This window comes from Hyaena hyaena, unplaced genomic scaffold (assembly GCF_003009895.1).
Source record: "Hyaena hyaena isolate Hyena2069 unplaced genomic scaffold, ASM300989v1 scaffold_2084, whole genome shotgun sequence".
Lineage (NCBI taxonomy): Eukaryota > Metazoa > Chordata > Mammalia > Carnivora > Hyaenidae > Hyaena > Hyaena hyaena.
In genome coordinates, this window is record NW_024082718.1 from 90,657 (window position 1) to 110,312 (window position 19,656).

The window sequence follows — 19,656 nt, forward strand, 5'->3', positions numbered from 1 at the left end:
TTACAAACTGAATCCAGATATTGGAAGGTGCTCTGAAGTGTAACTAACCAAAGAAAGAGCCCTCCAGAAGACTGAATAAAAACTAGTAGTATTCCAGAGAGAGAGACACAGGGACAGAGACAGAGATAGTGACAGGGACCTCAGGAAAAATCTTCTTTGAATTGTCATGTCATTGTCAGTTCACATTCTAAAGGTACAGGATGAGGATTCTGACGGGCTTACTTCTAGAGGAGAAACATATGACACCTTTAAACTCCAGAAAAATAAACAATGTCAGACCAGATTTGACATCAATGAAAACCATTATATTCTTTCTTTGTTTTAATCACCTTATTCAATTCTGCTTCTATATCAAAGACTGAAAATACTTCATTTCCATGGTTGCTGAATTTTTTTACTATGATGAATATTTGTAATTAAACTCTATTTACAATATTTGTTAATAAGATTATAGAAAATTACCCAAGTTTTTAATTTTTTTTTTTCAGGGTTGAAAATGTCTAAGTACATTGATTATGGTCAGTTGAATGAATTGTGCCATAAGAGAGAACTACAATCTAGGTAAGTTATTCATATGTTTCTTTTTCTATCATTCAAATGAAGAAGAACATGTTAGTTTTATGTATAATGTATTGTAATAAACATTGTTGACTTCATAGGTCCTTGGTTTACCACATAGACAAAAACATTTGAAAACCTGGAGGTTATTTCTTGAAATCGAAGGGACAGAATATATGTTATATTTTAAGGAAACAATTGGGTATGAAACAAATATAATTCATCCTTATCTGGGCCCTTTTTAGTACTTAGTCATAAGGGAACAAAGCTTTAAATGGTTGAAAACACAAATCCTGAATGAAATAAGTACTTTAGCAGTGCCCAGGAAATGCCTCATTGAAATATACTGGAGCAAAAGAACTAGGAAATATTTGGGCTCAAAGCTCAGGATTCCTAAGGTATGTGACACTTGATGATATAATTTTTATTTACTTATTTTTTAATTTTTCATGTTTATTTATTTATTTTGAAAGAGAGAGAAAGGCAGGGAGAGATAACATGAGTGGGAGAGAGGCAGAGAGAAGGAGAATCCCAAGCAGGCTCCACACCATCAGTGCAGAACCCAATATAGAAGCTCAAACTCACAAACCTTGAGATCATGATCTGACTGAGTTCAGGATTTGGATGCTCAACTGACTGAGTCCCCCAGGCAACCCTGAAGATAGAGTTTTTTAAAAATTTATTGTCTTGCCAATTCCTTTTCCCAAGTTGGATTATTGAAATTATAAAAGTAATTATTTGCTTACATAATAGTCAGTGTCCATCCACTCCCCCACTTTCCTTTACTAAAAGAAGACCTTTTCTCATCTTTAATGGGACTGCTGAGCAAATGCCTCAACAGTACAGATTTTCTGTCTCTACTTTAAAATATCTGTAGGGATGCCTGGGTGGTTCAGTTGGTTAAGCATCTGACTCTTGGTTTTGGCTCTGGTCATGATCTCAAGGTTCTTGAGCTTGAATCCCATCAAGGTTCTCAAGATTGAGCCCTGTGTCAGACACTGCACTGACAGCATTGCGCTTGCTTGGGATTCTTTCTCTCTACCCCTTCCCCAGTAGTGCTCTTGCTGTCTCTCTCTCTCTCTCAAAATAAATAAACTTAAAAAAGTCTCTGTAAGTCACATCCTGTTAATTAATTTCATTATGATAAGCGCACTCCTTAATTGCCATCACCTATTAGCCCCATGCTCCCACCCACTTCTCCTCTGGTAACCATCAGTTTCTTTTCTGTAGTTAAGAGTTTGTTTCTAAGTTTATCTCTCTCTCTCTCTCTTTTTTCCCCTTTGCCTATTTATTTTGTTTCTTAAATTCCACATATTAGTAAGATCATATGGCATTTTGTCTTTTTCTGACTTATTTTGTTTGGCATTCTACTCCATCTGTGTTGTTGCAAATGACAAGATTTCATTCTTTTTGATGGCTGAATAATATTCCATTGTATATATACCATGTGTTCTTTATCTATTTACCTATCAGTGAACACTTGAGCTGCTTCCATAGTTTGGGTATTGTAAATAATGCTGCAATAAACATAGGGTACATGTATCCCTTCAAATTAGTGTTTTGTAATTTTGGGGTCAATACCTGGTAGTGCAATTCTTGGATTATAAGGTAGTTCTATTTATAACTTTTTGAGGAAAGTCCATACTGTTTTTTGGAGTGGCTGTACCATGTAAGAGGGTTATTTTTTCCCTACACTCTCAACAATACTTGTTGTTTCTGGTGTTTTTTTTTTTTTTTTTATTTTATTGTAGTTTTGATTCCAAATTATTTAGAGACTTTAATTGATCTTCCCATTTCTTCTTTTTAAGAGAAAGAGAGGAGGACATGCTTCTTTTATATTCCTTGGATTTCTCCCAAGAATGATTTTTTTTTCTCTATGCACTTATACTTCCTCCTCACTCTCAGTTCCTTTCAGGACAGGATGAAGAAATTCCAGAGTCAGGTCACCTGGTTTGAATCCTTTCTCAGCCACTTACTGGCTGTCCAATCTCGGTTTGGTTACTTAATTTCTCTTTACCTCAGTTTTCTCATTTTTAAAATGGAGATAATAATAGTACCTATATTACAGTTATTAAGATGATTATATGAAGTAATATAAGTAAAGTAAGCAAGGCCTGGCACACAGTGAAAGCTATATGAATGTTATGCTTTAAATTATTATTGCTATTAAAAAAGACTCATGCAAGTTTTTAACTGTTGAGCTTATCTTGTATACTGATCCCTTTTCTAACACATAAGAAGCTAAAGCTAGTTAAGGCTTTTGGAGCTGAACTTTTTAATTTTCTCCTTTCATTTTCCTTTTTTTACTTTTTAGCCCAGACATAAAATAAACAAAAACCAAAGAAACCAAACATGTTTCTAGACCTACCCCTCCCCATCCCCCACCTTGGGTGATCATAGTAAGAGAGGGTGAATCATCTATATGTGGGTCTGTCAAAATATCTATTTTACATAAATATTATCAGCCTTCATCTTTCTGGTTTGATAATCCTTCCTAAGTAGTATTCTCTCATCAGACAATAAGCTGCTGTAAATCCAGTCTGGTTGTCCTGCCTGACTCCCTTTTGTTGAGTCCTACATTTACTGTGCCTTCTCTTAGACACCAAATCCCCAGAATTTTTGGATGTTTTCTTTTGAGGCACTGGTGATACGAGAGGCCTGGGAGAGGGCATGTTTTAGGGCACCTGTATACATGTTTTGGGCTTAGGTTTAGAAAAGGAATATAAGATTACAAATACAAACATAGATATGAAAATGAGTATTTTCTTAGATAAGAAAATAGACTACAACAAATTAATGATGGCTTGTCAATCCAGCTCCTTTTTCCCACTGAGATTTTTTTATGCAGTTTATTGGAAAGACATACATTGGATTCTTTCAAAATTACAAAGCTTTTAATTGTAAAATACAAAATTGGGAAGAGATATAAGAAGAATGTATTCCTTCATATTTATTTAGTCTTTATTTGTTAGATGTTAAAAATGACCAATGAAATATTCTTCCTCTGTAATAGAAAAAGAAAGGCTGAGAATTAAATGACTCAAGGAGTGAAATTTTTGTACATGAAACCTACCAAGGATTTGACTATAGATATGTATCTACATATCTCTATCTCTGTCTCTGTCTCTGTCTCTATCTCTATCTCTATCTTCCTCTTCTTATATGTCTTCCTTATGGTTGTCCTTCCTTTGGCGCATGGTAGGAGAATGGAGGGGAGGCTGCTACTCTCTACCACCTCCCATGTGACTCTACCCTGTACTCAATGGCAGTTGTTGAAGCTGTTCCTGTCCTCTGTCTGGACATATGAGAGCTCTTCTTAATGGAGGAAGAAGAGCTTACTGGAAGGCACCCTTGTGCCTGCGTGTCTATAAACTTTGTACAGAAAGCAAGCCCCTCTGTGTGGTGGCTGTTGTCCATATGCATGTGGTCAGTCAGTTGGTGTCTGTCTGATGTTTTTTCTCTGAGAATAAAGATAGTATATTGGTATATTATTCTGGATTTTTTTTTTATCATGAGTAAAATAAAATTGAGTAACAAAGAGGGATGATGTCACTTTTTTCAAATTCTTGGATGTTGGACATTTTATCTCTAGTAGACTATATATGTTCCATAAGGGCAGAAGATTTATTTTATTGCTTCCTACCCCGAGACATTTAGTATAGAGTTCAAGGTTTTGAATTAAATTACACTCTGATGTTCAGTAGAAATAACTATCTTCTTGATGCTTAAAAAAAAAAAATATATATATATATATATAAATACATATTAATATACATATGGGTTTTCTACCTGTGTTGATTAGGAGGATAAGTACATATTTATAGTGTATAATTTTTATTTTATTTTTTTAGTGTTTTCTAGAGAGCTAATGATTTTTAAACATTTTTTTTAAAGCAACTTCTGTTGTTTGACATTCCAATTCTTCCTGGACTATATGCTTTGGAGATTGTTTTCCTGTTGTCAAAGTACTTTGTGATCAGTCAGCTCTTATGTTTAAAGTTCAATTTATCTAGTTATAAACACGGTAAAATGGTTAAAAAGGAAATATATGTTTTCCTAAGTGTCAGACAAACAAACAAACAAACATGAGGCTACATATTTGCAACTACATTTTCTTATGTGACCAGTTATTCTTGTAATTTCAGGCAAAAACCTTTAAACATGTCTGAATTTGGAAATATAAGACACAAATACAGTTATGATGCATATGCATTTGTGCATTTATATAAGAATGGTGTTAGACAATTAGCTTTGTGAGTGGGTTATAGAGTTTAATATTTATTAGTGATTAATATTACTAACATATAGCCACTTATTTTCAAATATGAATGTTGCTATACTGACTGTATACTTTTTAGACTTACAGAAATTATAACTCATAAATCAGTTTTAGCCCAAAGTTCATTTAAATAATTTTTTTAAATATTTATTTTTGAGAGAAAGAGAGAGACAGAGCACAAGCTAGGGAGGAGAAGAAAAGGAGGGAGACACAGAATCTGAAGCAGGCTCCAGGCTCTGAGCTGTCAGCACACAGCCTGAAGTGAGGCTCAAACCCATGAACTGTGAGATCATGACCTGAGCTGAATTCAGATGCCTGACAGACTGAGCCACCTATGCATACCAGGCCAAAGTTCATTTTTAAGTTGACTATTTAGCATCCGTCGTTCCCCAAAGTCACAATATTATAGAGTCAGAGGATTGTAGAACAGAAAGTTAACTCATAAATCATCTAGTGGAAACTCCTTAACATACAGATGATTAACTTTGCCTAATTTTCCTAAACTGTATCTTTTAATTTTATGCTTTTATAATAAAAAGAGGAATATTATGTGATTAAAGTTATAGTAATCAATAAAAATACAAAAAATGACATTCAATAGTTGGTTCTTTCTCATTGCTTCAGGTTAAGGTAAAGTACATTAAATTAGTAGAGTATTAAAAACTGATAGAGACAATATAAATTATTTTAAGATGGTTCCTGGTCAAGGTTAAGACTTTTAGAGTCTATTGATAATGGTTAGTTCTTCACTGTAACTATTTTCATTTCAAAATACATTATCTTTCTTTTTATTAGTGTTGGCATATTAGACATAACCGTAGCATTTGACATAAAAATTAAGATATGAAGAAATAGGTGATTTTTATTTTTAAGGAAATAAAGTGTGGATGAGAACTTTGAAAATATGGTTTATGATAGATAAAGAAAATTAACCAAGCTGTGATTCCACAAACATTTATTGGGAATGAAATCAATTTTTATTTTGAACAGTTTCTACTGATGTCTACCGTTTGCACTGTGAATCCAGTGGTGGTTGAAAAAGTGTGCAGAGACAGACTGAATCTTGCATTTATTTTATAGGCTGTGAACACCTTGAAAGCTTATAATTCAGGGTGTACTTATGAATGTTATGTTACCTAAAGTGCATGTGCTTACATTCAGTTGTCTACAGCAAGATTCTCTACTCAAGGCATTACCTCTCCAAGGGTGAGACACATTTATAGGTGTCACAAAGACTAGGAGATGACATTGATAATAGATAGGTAGGGTCTAGGCATTGTAAACAGTACAGTGTGCAGTAAAATCCAACACATTGTTCTATCCAACTAGCCAATATCCCTCTGTGATATTGTATTTTATAATAAATACATATTTGGTCTGGTCTTCTGGTAGTGAGCTCCTAAAATTCTTGAACTTTCCTAAATGGTAGGGTAATAAATGTGTCTGTTGTTATGTAAATGAGGTGGCAGTTGAGGCCAGCAAGGGATTGGTTTTGAAGGAAGACCAATCACGTGTTTAGAAGGTTCAAACTTTCAGTCCCACTCCATGCCCTCCTGGGAGGGGCTGGAGGTTGAATCAATTGCTATGGTCAATGATTTAATCAGTCATGACTATGTAATGAAGCTTTCATTAAAACCCAGAAGCATGGGGTTTGGGGAGCTTCTGGGTTGGTTAACATGTGGGGGTGCTGTTTGAGTGGTATGCCTGGAGAGGGTATGGAAGCTCTGTACCCCTTACCAAATACCTTGCCCAATGCATTTGTTCCATATGAACGTTCATCTGAATCCTTTACCATAGACTTTTATAATAACCTGATAAACATAAGTACAGTTGACCCTTGAACAACACAGGTTTGAACTGCATGGGACAATTTATGTGGTTTTTCTTCAAGTTTAATTTAAATTCTAGTTAGTTTGTATGTAGTGTAATATGAGTTTCAGATGTAGAATTTAGTGATTCATCACTTCCATACAACACCCAGTGCTCATCACAAGTACCCTACTTAATACCCATCACTATTTAACCCATCCCTGAACCACCTCCCCTCCAGTAACCCTTGGTTTGTTCTCTATAGTTAAAAGTCTGTTTCCTGGTTTGCCTCTCTCTATTTTTTCCCCTTATGTTCATCTGTTTTGTTTCTTAAACTCATCTGAGTGAAATCATACAGCTTTTGTCTTTCTCTGACTGACTTATTTCACTTAGCATTAATTCTCTAGCTCCATCCATATTGTTGCAAATGGCAAAATGTTGCAAATGGCAATGGCCCAGGAATAAGTCACACTTGATTATGATGAATGATTCTTTAATGGATAGTTGGATTCAATTTGCTAATATTTTATTGAGGATTTTTGCATCCATATTCATCAGGGTTATTGATTTGTAGTTCCTTTATTTACTGGAGTCTTTGTTTGGTTTTGGAATGAAGGCAATCCTGGCCCCATAGAATGTTTGGAAGTTTTTGTTGCATTTCTGTTTTTTGGGGGTTTTTTTTGGAACAGTTTGAGAATAGGTATTAACTCATTAAATGTTTGATAGAATTCCCCTGGGAAGCCATCTATCCCTGGACTTTTATTTGTTGGGAATTTTTTTTTTTAAATTGTGATTTAATTTCTTTACTGGTTATTGACCTATTCAAGTTTTATATTTCTTCTTGCTTCAGTTTTGGTAGTTTAATATGTTTCTAAAAATTTATCCATTTCTTCCAGATTATCCAACTTGTTCTACCTGTGTTCTTCTACGAAAATTTTCACAATATTTTCTTATAACTGTGTATTTCTGTGGTGTTGGTTGTTATTTCTTCTCTCTTATTTGTGATTTTACTTATTTTGGGTCCTTTCTGGGTAGTGGTTTATCAATTTTATTAAATTTTTCAAAGAACCAGCATCTGGTTTCCTTAATCTGTTCTGTTTTTGTTTTTGTTTAGTTCCAATAACATTGATTTCTGCTCTAATCTTTATTATTTCATTTCTGCTGACTTTAGGTTTCATTTCTTGTTCTTTTTCTAGCTCCTTTAGGTGTATGGTTAGGTTGTTTATTTGAGATTTTCCTTCTTGAGGTGGACCTGTCTTGCTGTATACTTCCCTCTTATGACTGCTTTTGTTGCATCACAGAAGTTTTAGACTCTTGTGTTTTTATTTTCATTTGTACCAAGTATTTTTAAATTTCTTCTTTAATTTCCTGGGTGACCCATTCATTCTTTAGTAACATGTTGTTTAATGTCCATATATTCGTGATCTTTCCAAATTTTTTCTTGTGGTTGACTTCAAGTTTCATAGTGTTGTAGTCTGAAAAGATGCATGCTATGATCTCAATCTTTTTGTACTTGTTGAGCGCTGATAGGTGACCTAGTATGGGATATATTCTGGAGAATGTCCCCTGTGCTACTTTAGTATTAAATGCTGTGAATATATCTGTTAAGTCCATCTAGGCCAGTGTTTCCTTGTTGATTTTCTGCTTAGATGATCTGTCCATTGCTGTAAGTGGGGCGTTAAAGTTCCCAATGACTATTGCATTATTATCATCAACTAATTCCTTTATGCTTGTCATAGATTGTTTTATATATGTGGGTTCTTTAATGTTGGGGGACAAAGATATTTACAATTGTTAGATCTTGTTTGATAGTACTCTTGATGATGATGATGATGATGATTTATGATTATTATGACCCTTCTTCATCTTTTGTTACAGTCTTTGGTTTAAAATTTAGTTAGTCTGATAAATGTATTACTCTGGCTTTGTTTTGATGTCTGTTTACATGATAAATCTTTCTTCATCCCCTCTTTGAATCTAAAAATGTCTTTAGGTCTAAAATTAGTCCCTTGTAGCATATGCATAGGGCTTTTTTGTTTGTTTGCTTGTTTTGTTTTTATCCTATGTCTTTTTTTGGAGCATTTAGTCCATTTACATTGAGTAATTATCGGATAGAGATGTATTTAGTGACATTTTATTACTTGTTTTGTCATTGTATGTGGAGATTTTCTCTGTTCTTTTCTAGTCTTTGTCACTTTTGGTCTTTCCTTTCCACTCAGAGTCTCCTTTAATATATCTTACAAGACTGGTTTAGTGATCATGATCTTCTTTGGTTTTTGTTTGTTTGGGAATCTTTTTATCTCTCATATTCTGAGTGATATCCTTGATGGATAGAGTATTCTTTGCTGTATATTTTTCCCATTCAGCACAATGAATATATCATGCCTTTCCCTTCTTACTTACCAAGTTTCTGTGAAGAGATATGCAGCTAGCCTTATGGGTCTTCCCTTGTAAGTTAGGGACTTATTTTGGGTGCCTTTTCTCCAGCAGGCCAGCGTCCTCAGGTCTCTCTCCCAGTCAAGCCCACCGACCTCTAAAACTCCATTCTTTGAGCCTTGCTAGTTGGAAAAATCATGAAAATCAGCCCTTCTCATTTTCCTAGCTAATGGTTTTGGGGAAGTGTTCTTTTGCATATCCCTGTGCTCTCTGTCTCTTACCTTTCTCCATGACCAGGACTCCCTCCTCTCCTCAGTACCATGATCCATTTCTTCCCCAAACCATGTCTTGGCACTTCCTACCTTCATCAGTATGGCCTCTTCTCTCCTTCTAGTTATGCAATTTGTTCTGTCAGTCCTCAGGTCAATTTCTTGGGTATTCAGAATTATTAGATAGTTTTCTAGCTGTTTTCAAGTGAGGAGGCAAGCCTAGGGTCCTCCTACTATGCTGTCATCTTAGCTCCTTCTACTTATGTGCATTTCTTCTGATAAATATAGTACAGTATTGTAAATGTATGTTCCTTATTATTTTGTTAACCTTTCTTTTCTCTAGCTTATTTTATTGTAAAAATACAGTTTTTAATACATATACCATACCAAAAATGTATTGATTGACAGTTTTGCTATCAGCAAGGCTTCTGGTAAACAGTGGCTATTAGTAGTTAAGTTTTAGGAGAGTCAAAAGTTCTATTTGGATTTTCAACTGCTTGGGGGAATTTGGATGGTGGGGGGTGGGGTTGGTGACCCTAACCCTGTTGTAAGCTTCTAGAGCAAATTAGCCAAACCTGAACCTAAAGAGAGTCATGGAAACATCCCATTTTAGCCAAATTGGACAGAGTTGTAGGTAACCTGGGGATCTACTACACATGGTTGGCATCTGAAGTGAGATGGGATCAGTCTTGTGGGACTGAACCCTTAACCTTTGGGATATGAGATCTCCAGGTACTGTTAGAACGGAGTTGAATTCTTAGTCTGCTGGTGTCCCCAAAGTTGCTTGGTATTGTGCGGGAAACCACCTTCCACCTCACATGCAAATTGGAATTGGGTCCAGAAACTCACAAATACATTGGAGTTGGGTCAAGGAACCATTTCCCCATAGTCTTACATTTCTTATCCACTTAAAGAATTCTGGTCTAGAGAATGTTTTCTTAGATAAACTTTCTCAAGTTAGAGAAGTTGCTATAATCTCTAAAATGTCATTAACCCTCAAATTTCCCTACATCTTGATTTTTGCTAACTTTCTTTTAACATTTATTTATTTTGAGAGGCAGAGAGAGACAGAGCATGAGTGGGGTAGGGGCAGAGAGAGAGGGAGACACAGAATGCAAAGCAGACTCCCGGCTCCCAGCTTCCAGAGCAGAGCCCAGTGCAGGGCACAAACTGACAAACCATGAGATCATGACCTGAACTGAAGTCAGAAGCTTACATGACTGAGCCACCGAGGTGTCCCTTCATCTTGATTTAAGAAACAAATTCATATTCTTATGAAAACCTGCTTCTCATCTCCATTCCTTATCAATATTATCACAAGTAGACTCTAAACTACCAGAACAAAACAACCTTATGAGTATGGTTCACCTCTGCATTTTCATTGCCTATTTTGTTTCATAGTACACAGTTGGCATTCAAATCATATTTGCTGAATGTCTGTCATTTACCCAGCAATCAAAGCATGCAAATCGTGCATGCATGTTTTATTCACTTGTTTCTTCATTTCTCCATATGTTATACTTTGATTCTACTGTTCCTTTTTATTACTAATACTTGTTTCTTTACCTTTGTATTATTATATATATTATCACTCACTTATTACCTGTCTCTAGGTCTACCACATTTACAATTGGAGTTCCATTCTCAAGTCTTTTCTTATCTTAGTTCCTCATTGTGTATTAAAACAAAGTAAGTCTTTTTATTGTATTCATATATTTTAATAGATCTTATTTTTTGAGTTTTATGTTTACAGAAAAATTGAACAGAAAGTAGAGTTTCCAAATGCCCTTTACTTCTCTCTCCTAGTTTCCCATATTATTAACAACTTGCTTAAGTTTGGTATATTTCTTACAATTAGTTAGTCAATATTGGCACAGTATGGACTAAAGTCCATAATTATAATAAAGTTTATTGTACATGCTGGGGTCTTTGACGAATTATAAGGACATGTAATCATCATTACAGTATCATACAGAGTAGTTTTTGCTCTAAACATCCCTTGTGTTCACCTATCCTTTCCTCCTTCCCTAATCCATAGTAACCACTGATCTTTTAATTATTTCCATAGTTTTACCCTTTTCAGAATGTCATGGACTTGGAAAAATATAGTTTGTAGCCTTTTCAAATTGATTTATTTCTCTTAACAATGATGCATTTAAGGTTCCTTGTTTTTTCATGACATGATAGTTCATTTTCTTTTGGCATTGAATAATATTTATTGTATGGATGTGCTGCAGTTTGTTTATCCATTCAATTGAAGAATATTTTGGTTGCTTTCAAGTTTTAGCAATTCTGAATAAAGTGCTATAAATGTTCATGTAGGTTTTTTTGTGTGAATGTTAAGTTCTCAAATCACCTGGGTAAATACCAAAGAATGTGGTTGCTGTATTGTATGATAAGAGTATGTTTAGTTTTGTAAGAAATCACCAAAAGAAATCACTGTCTTCCAAAGTGCCTAAACCACTGTATTTCCATAGCAGTGAATGAGGGTTGCTATTGCTCCACAACCTTGGCAGGTATTTGTGTTGTCAGTGAATTTTTAGTCATTCCAGTAAGCATGTCCCTAGTGACATATGATATGGAGAATCTTTTTATATGCTAATTTTCTTATTTGTGAGGTATCTGTTTATGACTTTTACCTATTTTTAATAGGGTTCTTTGTTTTCTCATTGTTGATTTTTAAGGTTTATTTTTATATTTTGGATACCGATCCTTTATCAAATAGGTGTTTTGCAATATGTTCTCCCAGTGTGTGCATTGTCTTTTCATTTACATGATAGTGTCTTTGCAAGCAGAAGTTTTGAATGCTAATAAAGTTTAAGTTATTAATTTTTCTTTTCATGAATATTTTTGATGTTTAACCTGAGAAGTTATTGCCAAACCCAAAGTCAACTCAATTATTTTTCTATGTTATTTTCTACAAGTTTTATACTTACACATTTTGCATTTAGATCTGTGATCCATTTTAGGTTAATTTTGTGAAGAGTATAAAGTCTATGTCCCCATGCATTTTTTTTTTCCAGGTAGATGTCCAGTTATAGCATAATTTTTTGAAAAAAAAAATCCTTGGGGCACCTGGGTGGCTCAGTCAGTTAAGCATCTAACTCTTGGTTTTGGCTCAAGTCATGATCTCACAGTTCATGAGATCAAGCCCCATGTCGGGCTCTGTGCTGAACATGTAGCCTGCTTAAGGTTCTCTCTCTCTCTCTCTCTCTGTCTGTCTCTCTCCCCCCATCCCCTGCTTGCATGCATGCACTCTCTCTCTTAAAATAAATTAATAAACAAAAAAAAAAGAAAAAATTATCCTATCTGTATTGAACTGCCTTTGCTTCTTTGTCAAAGAACATTTGATTGTATACACGTGGGTCTATTTCTGGATTGCTATTCTATTTCATTGATCTTTTTGTCTACCCTTTTTGCCATTACTTCTCTGAAGTGTTTGGGAATTTCTACAGATATATCTTCAAATTTAATTTCTTATTCAACTTTCTGTAATTTGATCTTTAACCTATTCATTGAGTTCTTCATTTTAATAATTAAAATTTTCATTTTAAGAAGTTCTAACAACTTCTTTTTTCAAATTTGCCTGGTTATTCCTGATAGCCTTTTGTTATTGATCATCATTCCTATTCTACCTCTTATTTCTATAAATATTTTATGTTATTCTATATTCTATATCTAATATACCAGGATTATAGTCTTTAAAAATATGAACCTAATGCTCCATTCGTGGTAACTTGTCTTTGCAGATAATCTTTCTGTGAAAAATTTGCTTATTCTTGACATGTAATAACATGAGACCTAAATTGTGGATAATTTCCCCCAGGGAGAATTTATAACTGTTTCCTCTTAGAACCAAAGTATACCAAGAAGCTGGGATTACTTCATTCTCCTTCAGGAATCTTTCTCCAAAGCAAGTTTCTCAGGCTGAGCCTTTTTTCCTGAGTCAAGGTATATCTTCCTCCCAGCAATGCTTTTATCAGTGCCACCCTCACAACCCTATCCTCCCTGTCTTCTCTGTGCTCACATCTCAGGTACCTACTCAACTCGCTTTAATTTACTTTTTTGTTTAAATTTTGCAATGTGATGTGTTTTGGAGATCTCAGTTATTTACTTCTTGTGAGACCAACAATGCAACGGAAAATTCTTGTGCATGATATGCGCAACAACAGAGTTCTTCAGAGAATCAAGACTGCCATGATGTAGTAACTATGTAGATTTTTCTAAGATGTGACGTTCTACACTATAAGATGAATGCCAGATATTTTCTCTTTAATAATTCTGTTCCAATGATGAAAAAGACTCAGACTCATTGGCTGGATCGTTTTCAATAAAGAAGTCTCTCTTATGGCTAGACTATTCTAGTCTTAACATTTAACATGAGAGCTTCATATGTTGAAGGATTAATGTTGATTCAAATTCTTGTCCATTTTTCATTGAAAATGGGATTTATATATCTATATTTTTAATAAAATAACAACTGTGTTACTGTATGCTATATATTCTGTACCTGGATTTATATTAGTGTTTATTATTTTTACATGGCTAATATATTATAAAAAGTGGGCCAGAGTTTTCATTTATTTCTTCTAACTACTACAACAATCCTTAAGGTTGGTAGTTCTTTTCTAGAAATAAATAAATGAGAAGATGAAATAGTTTGTAAAAGATAAACCACAACTTCAGTTTATATGCAAATCAGATATTTGTTCTAAAAATAGGGTAAGTAAAATTTTATGATAGATCAATATCCCTGTAAAAGGTATAGATTCAGTCTTCAAGTGATATCTTTGCAGTTGGCTTTGTCAAAAAATATTTTTTAATTTTTCTCTAGGAACTTTATGAAAATGAAAAGTTAGGGATTAATCTTTATAACTAATACATCTGCTAATTAATTATAGTGCTATGTGGAACTCCTTTGAAAAACTAATCAAATAATTTTTAAGCCATGAAGTTACTGGTAATGAGCTTTATCCATAGATAAGAAAGATGATTAAATGGATTCATATCTAGAGACTAACATCTCCAAAAAAAACATTAAAAATAAGTAGAAAGAAAACTGAACTACATGACATTTTAGAGTGGCATTATCCAAAGACTGCTGATTGATCTTTTCACTTAGTAGCTAGGCCATGTTAAATACATTGACCTTATCACATAGCATTTTTCTTCTTTCTTTAATATCATAATAAAATAATAAAAGCCATTATATACAATGTAATATATAATAAAATAAATATGTAAATCCATCACATATAATGCATAATAGTATATCTATGTATGTTATATATAGATATATAAAATGAGCTTAATTATTATCAAATTGTACCTCCACTATCTTCTAGATGCAAGAATAACATTCACATATTTTCAATTTTCATCACATAAATAAATCGATGCTACAACATTTATAAGACAAATTCAGCAGGAAAAAATCTATAAGAGGTTGAATAGATTCAACTTTTATGACTTGTTTTAACGAATTTAAAATAAAAAATGTAAATTGCCTTTGGTAAGCCAGATAAACATAATTAATCAATAAGTATTTTATTAGAAGTGTATTATGTTTCCAGACTTATAAGAAAAACTGACTGGGATACAGAAGATATAACTAGTTAAGGAAATCTTGCTGTTATAGATAAACCGTAAATCTCAGCAGTATAACACAATAGAAATTTCTTTCTTTCTCACATCAAGCTCTCTGTAGGGTTATTTTTGATTGGTAGACTTTTCTGATTTAGGAACTCAGGCCTTTTTCAAATGTTTGTTCTTTCATCTTTGTGTGTGATTTTCAAGTTTACCCTGCTAATTAAGCTGAAAGGTAAAAAGACATGGAGAATCTTTTGTAGAAGGGTTTTTTGGTGAGGCTGGGGGCAGATTTTGATGGTTCTGGTCTGGAAATGGTGCACATCACTCCTACCCTCTCCTCCATGTTCCTTTGGCTAGAACTCAGCCATGTGGCTATATCTAAGTGCAAGAGAGGTTGGGAAATGTAGTTTAGCTCTGTACCCAGGAAGAAAAATACATGGGATGTTGTAGCATAGGGAAGTTTTTGAGATAGATACAAAATCATTGAGCATTAAACATTGAATTATTATTTTTTAGACATGTATCTATCATTCAGTACATAAACAAGTAAAGTATATAAAGCTTAAATGACTTTAATACTTTTAATACTTTAATACTTTTAGGTCTATATAAAGTAGAAAAATTAGTACACAAATTCAGGTCGTTTTGATCCCAAGACTAAGGTTCTTTTATTTCTCTAGTAGAGGAGGCAAAAAGTAACTATTTGTCATATAGTTAGGGAAGCCTGCCAAGGCCATTAACTGGTGCCCCCATCCCCTGGCTTGGGATAGTGTAATTGGTGTAAAGCCCTAAGATTATTTTGATTGGTTCACACAGTAATTTAAAACTTTTTAAAGAGTATGTTACAGTCTTATCTGCTTAGGCTAACATAGTACTGTAGGTTGTTTTAAACAACAGAAATTTCTTTCTCACAGTTCTGAAAGATGAGAAGTACAAGATCAAGGTGCCAGTTGATTCATTTCTGATGAGAACTCTCTTCCAGGCTTGCAGATAGATGCCTTCTTGTTGTGTCCTCTCATGGCCTTTACTTGGTGTGTGCATGTGGAGAGTGTCCCTCTTAGAAGACCACCAGTCCTAACAGATTAGGTCCCTGCTTTCACGATCTCATGCAACTTTAATTACTTACTAATAGCTTTATCTCCAGTTATAATCAAATTGGGGGATAGAGCTTCAACATATGAATTTGGGAGGGAGGAACACAATTCAATCTACAGCAGTTACTAATATTTAAGAATAAAAATTTCACATTAGAGATTTATGGCTTCTGTAAAAAAATTAAAAAAAATGAAAACCTGCAGGATCTGACCACTTTGGGCTTCTCTTAAGGCATGGCAGGGAGAGAGAAGGGGAGAGAGAGAGAGAGAGAAGAGGAGAGAAGAGGAGGGGAGGGGAGGGGAGGGAAGGGGAGGGGAGGAGAGGGAGAAATGTTGTGGCTTTCTCTTTAAGAGCATCTTTCCCAGAGGAGAGGAGAGGAGAGGAGAGAGAGAAATGTTGTGGCTTTCTCTTTAAGGACATCTTTCCCAGTTCAGCACACAGCCCATCTTTTAATATGTGCTTGGCTATTGTAAGCATCCTAAAGGTGCTCTAGAGTTCTGGTGTGTAAATCTATAGGTTTTGTATGTATTTCTCCTTCATCTGTTTGAGGAAATTGAGGTTTCTCTGTAGGTGAATTTCCTTGCAGATGAGCTTCAATAAAGTAGAGAATTTTGTCCATAGTGCTAACTCATATCTTGAGAAATTATATGAACAGTTTTCAGGTGTCAAATAGTTATTTGGGTCCATGGTCTACTTTCTGACTCTGCCATAATTCTTAATCTTTCTGTATCCCTGGCTTTCTAACTATACGTATACCATTTCTCCTAATCTACTTTTCTTATCCATATTTAGAGGCATTTATTTGCCTTTGTATTTGCATACACATAGTTTTAGACAATAATGCATACCTACTGAACACACAGAACTATATGTTTTTATTTCAAAAGAGACTCAGGATAGGCATATACTGCCAGATTGCATTTTGTGATTTAGAATATACATCACAGCATCATAGGGCACTTAGCTCCTCATTTTGAAAATTATATCATGCCTAGTTCTAGAATTTGTCTTTTCCATTTCAACCTTCCACATTTTCACTTCATGAAGATACTGGTTTGGAGATAGATCATAAATACTGGTCCATGTACATCAGCTACCAAATCTTGAAAGTTCTCAAGGATTAGACGAAGCAGACAGGTCAGCCATAGACATAGAAAATGACAAGAGTGAGGGTCTTAGCATTTTGATGTAAGCTTCTTAGCCACTCCAAAGATGGTCTGTCCAGATCGCCAATTGGAGTAAGATGCCAGGTCTTGTAGCATGGGCTCCATGTAGACAAAGGAAAGAGGCCACACTTTTGTACTTCTTGGGCCTCAATTTCCTTATATACAAAATGAGAATGAGAAATATCAGCTAATATAGTTGTATAAGGATAAATTATATGATACATGTAAACTGCCTAGAATAGTGACTGTCATTTTGAACTAACATGTTTTACTACTTAAGGGGCAGTACATCCAAAAGGTTAAGACAATGGGTTTTAAAGTCAATTTAGTTTTCATTTGTACCCTATGTCTTCCACTTCCTAATTATATGAATTATGTTTGCAATTTCTTTATATGTAGAATGGGCAATAAAGAATAGCAACCTTGTCAGGTTATGTAAATATATAAAGAGACAAAAATAGTGTAAAGATCTTAGCCCAATGTTTGGGATATAAATGAATGTAGAATGTGAATTCCAAATTGGGGAAGAAAAAAGATAATGGAAAAGCTTCTAATGATATCAGTGACAGGATTTAAAAAAAAGATTATATTCTTGCTTCATGTATCTATAGTGTAAGATTATGCATGAAAATGCTTAATGTCATATTAAATCAAATTCACTTTGCATTATTTGAATTGATTAAGTTAAATTAACTTACATAACATTCTTAAAGTATGTAGTATTTGTTTTGTGTAAAGAATTAATATGGCATTTTAGGAAACTTTGGCCAGGAGAAAAAAACCTGTTATAAATATTTTATAATGTATTCTATTATTTACACTGACAATGAAATAAGAAAAGCTTTCTCGTGTATTTTTATATCCATTGCCATGAGGCAAATATTGACTAAGATGTTTGTCAGTGTTCATTTTTAAGTATGACCATTTTTGATAATTATTGAAATAAGCGGCCAAGATGAATGCTTAGCATTTAAAAAAATTGACCAATTTTTCATGATGGTTGTCGAGAATTGAATGAAGCAGATTTTCCAGAAACAAATGTCATTACCTGACACTGAATAATAATTTACTATATCCTGTGGATCATTGGTTTTTTTATATTTGCAGTGGGTTGAAACCTGACTACAAATAGAATCCTCTGGAGAAGGATATTTAAAATAGAGAGGCCCATGTAGACCTTTAGCCTTGGAGATCTTGCTTCCTCAGGAAAAGGATCAGAAAACTGAACTTCTAAAAAGCATACCAGATGATTCCACTGATATTCTGGATTGGGAAATGCCGATCTTTTGGTCTAACACAACTTTATTCCAGTTCTAAAAACACAGTGCATGAGATTTTCATAAATCATTACAAAGATTCAGATAAATATATTTGTTGGTTATGTATATGTGAACTCAATGTGAATTTTTTTGGAGGAATTTTAATTATGTGGCATATTTTATGTAAGGGTTTTAATCAATTACAGAAATAAAATTTTTAAGAAGGCTCAACTTAAAAATTAAATTTGACAGTCCCATAAATCTGATATTCATAAAATATTTCTTACTGAGGCACACTATGAACAGTTTTTATAGTGGATCTTTTTAAGGCACAGAATGTTTATGTTTCATATTTTTGTCATTTGTTTTTTAGACTAAATAGTATGGAATTAAGTTGTATATATTAAGTCAAAAATCTTTCCTTGGAAACTATTATCTTATGATACTTAAAATTTAATTTGTGTATCTTATTTTTAAAGCCAGAGTTCTTACAATATCCTGTCAGCTCACGATATGTTTATAAAGCAATATCCAAAAATATTTCTGAAGAAAAAAACCAGACTGCCTAACATCTTCAAACAGGAGGAAAAAAGGTAATGATGTCTTCTTTTGGAAACAAGGTTGATGTACATATGCTTTAAAGAACAAATGAAGTGCAAATAATGAAAGTATTTGATCTATTTCCAGCACTCCATGCTAGGGACCAGCCAAGAAAATGAAGTTTGGTAGGGAAGAGTAAATGTACACAATGATTTGGAGGAATTTTAATTATGTTGCATGATAATTGGGATTAATAAATGTATGTTGCTCCATTAGTTTTATCATTAAAAAGAATAAGCAACTAGCCTTATATAATAAGCATAATAAAAGAAAATACTATTAGGAATGTGAAAGATAATACAATAAATGATACAAAGAAAACTAAGAAAATTACAAATTATGATAGAGTTATATAACAAGGCTTATTTGATAATCTAGATGTGATTAATTTTCTAAAAAAGGGCTACTGAATTTATTCAAGAAGATAGAAATTAAAAAATAATTAGAGTGAGAGAGAGGGCAAGATGGCGGAGAAGTAAGGAGCTCCGTACTTGCACTCGCGCCCATACATCACACAGAAAAGATCCGAAGACATTGGAAGCCTTACAAAACCTGAGAGATTGGGAGAAAAAAGACGCAGAATCCACTGAGAGAGCCTTCTAACGTGAGTGCGAACCGGGGAAGATAAAATCGGGCCGGGATCGGAGACTCCAGGG

The 19,656-nt window shown here is 33.9% G+C and overlaps 1 protein-coding gene across 1 annotated transcript in view; it reads left to right on the plus strand.

The window, feature by feature from the left end:
• Window positions 1-18,993, plus strand: part of LOC120227207 (cyclic nucleotide-binding domain-containing protein 1-like) — a gene marked incomplete at its 3' end in the record, with an annotated part of 35,454 nt that extends 16,461 nt beyond the window's left edge. The window contains exons 2-3 of the mRNA XM_039225362.1: window positions 489-561; window positions 18,880-18,993. Of these exons, the coding sequence (XP_039081293.1) occupies window positions 489-561; window positions 18,880-18,993 (187 nt within the window). The remainder of the gene's footprint in view (window positions 1-488; window positions 562-18,879) is intronic.
• Window positions 18,994-19,656: the final 663 nt, after the last annotated feature.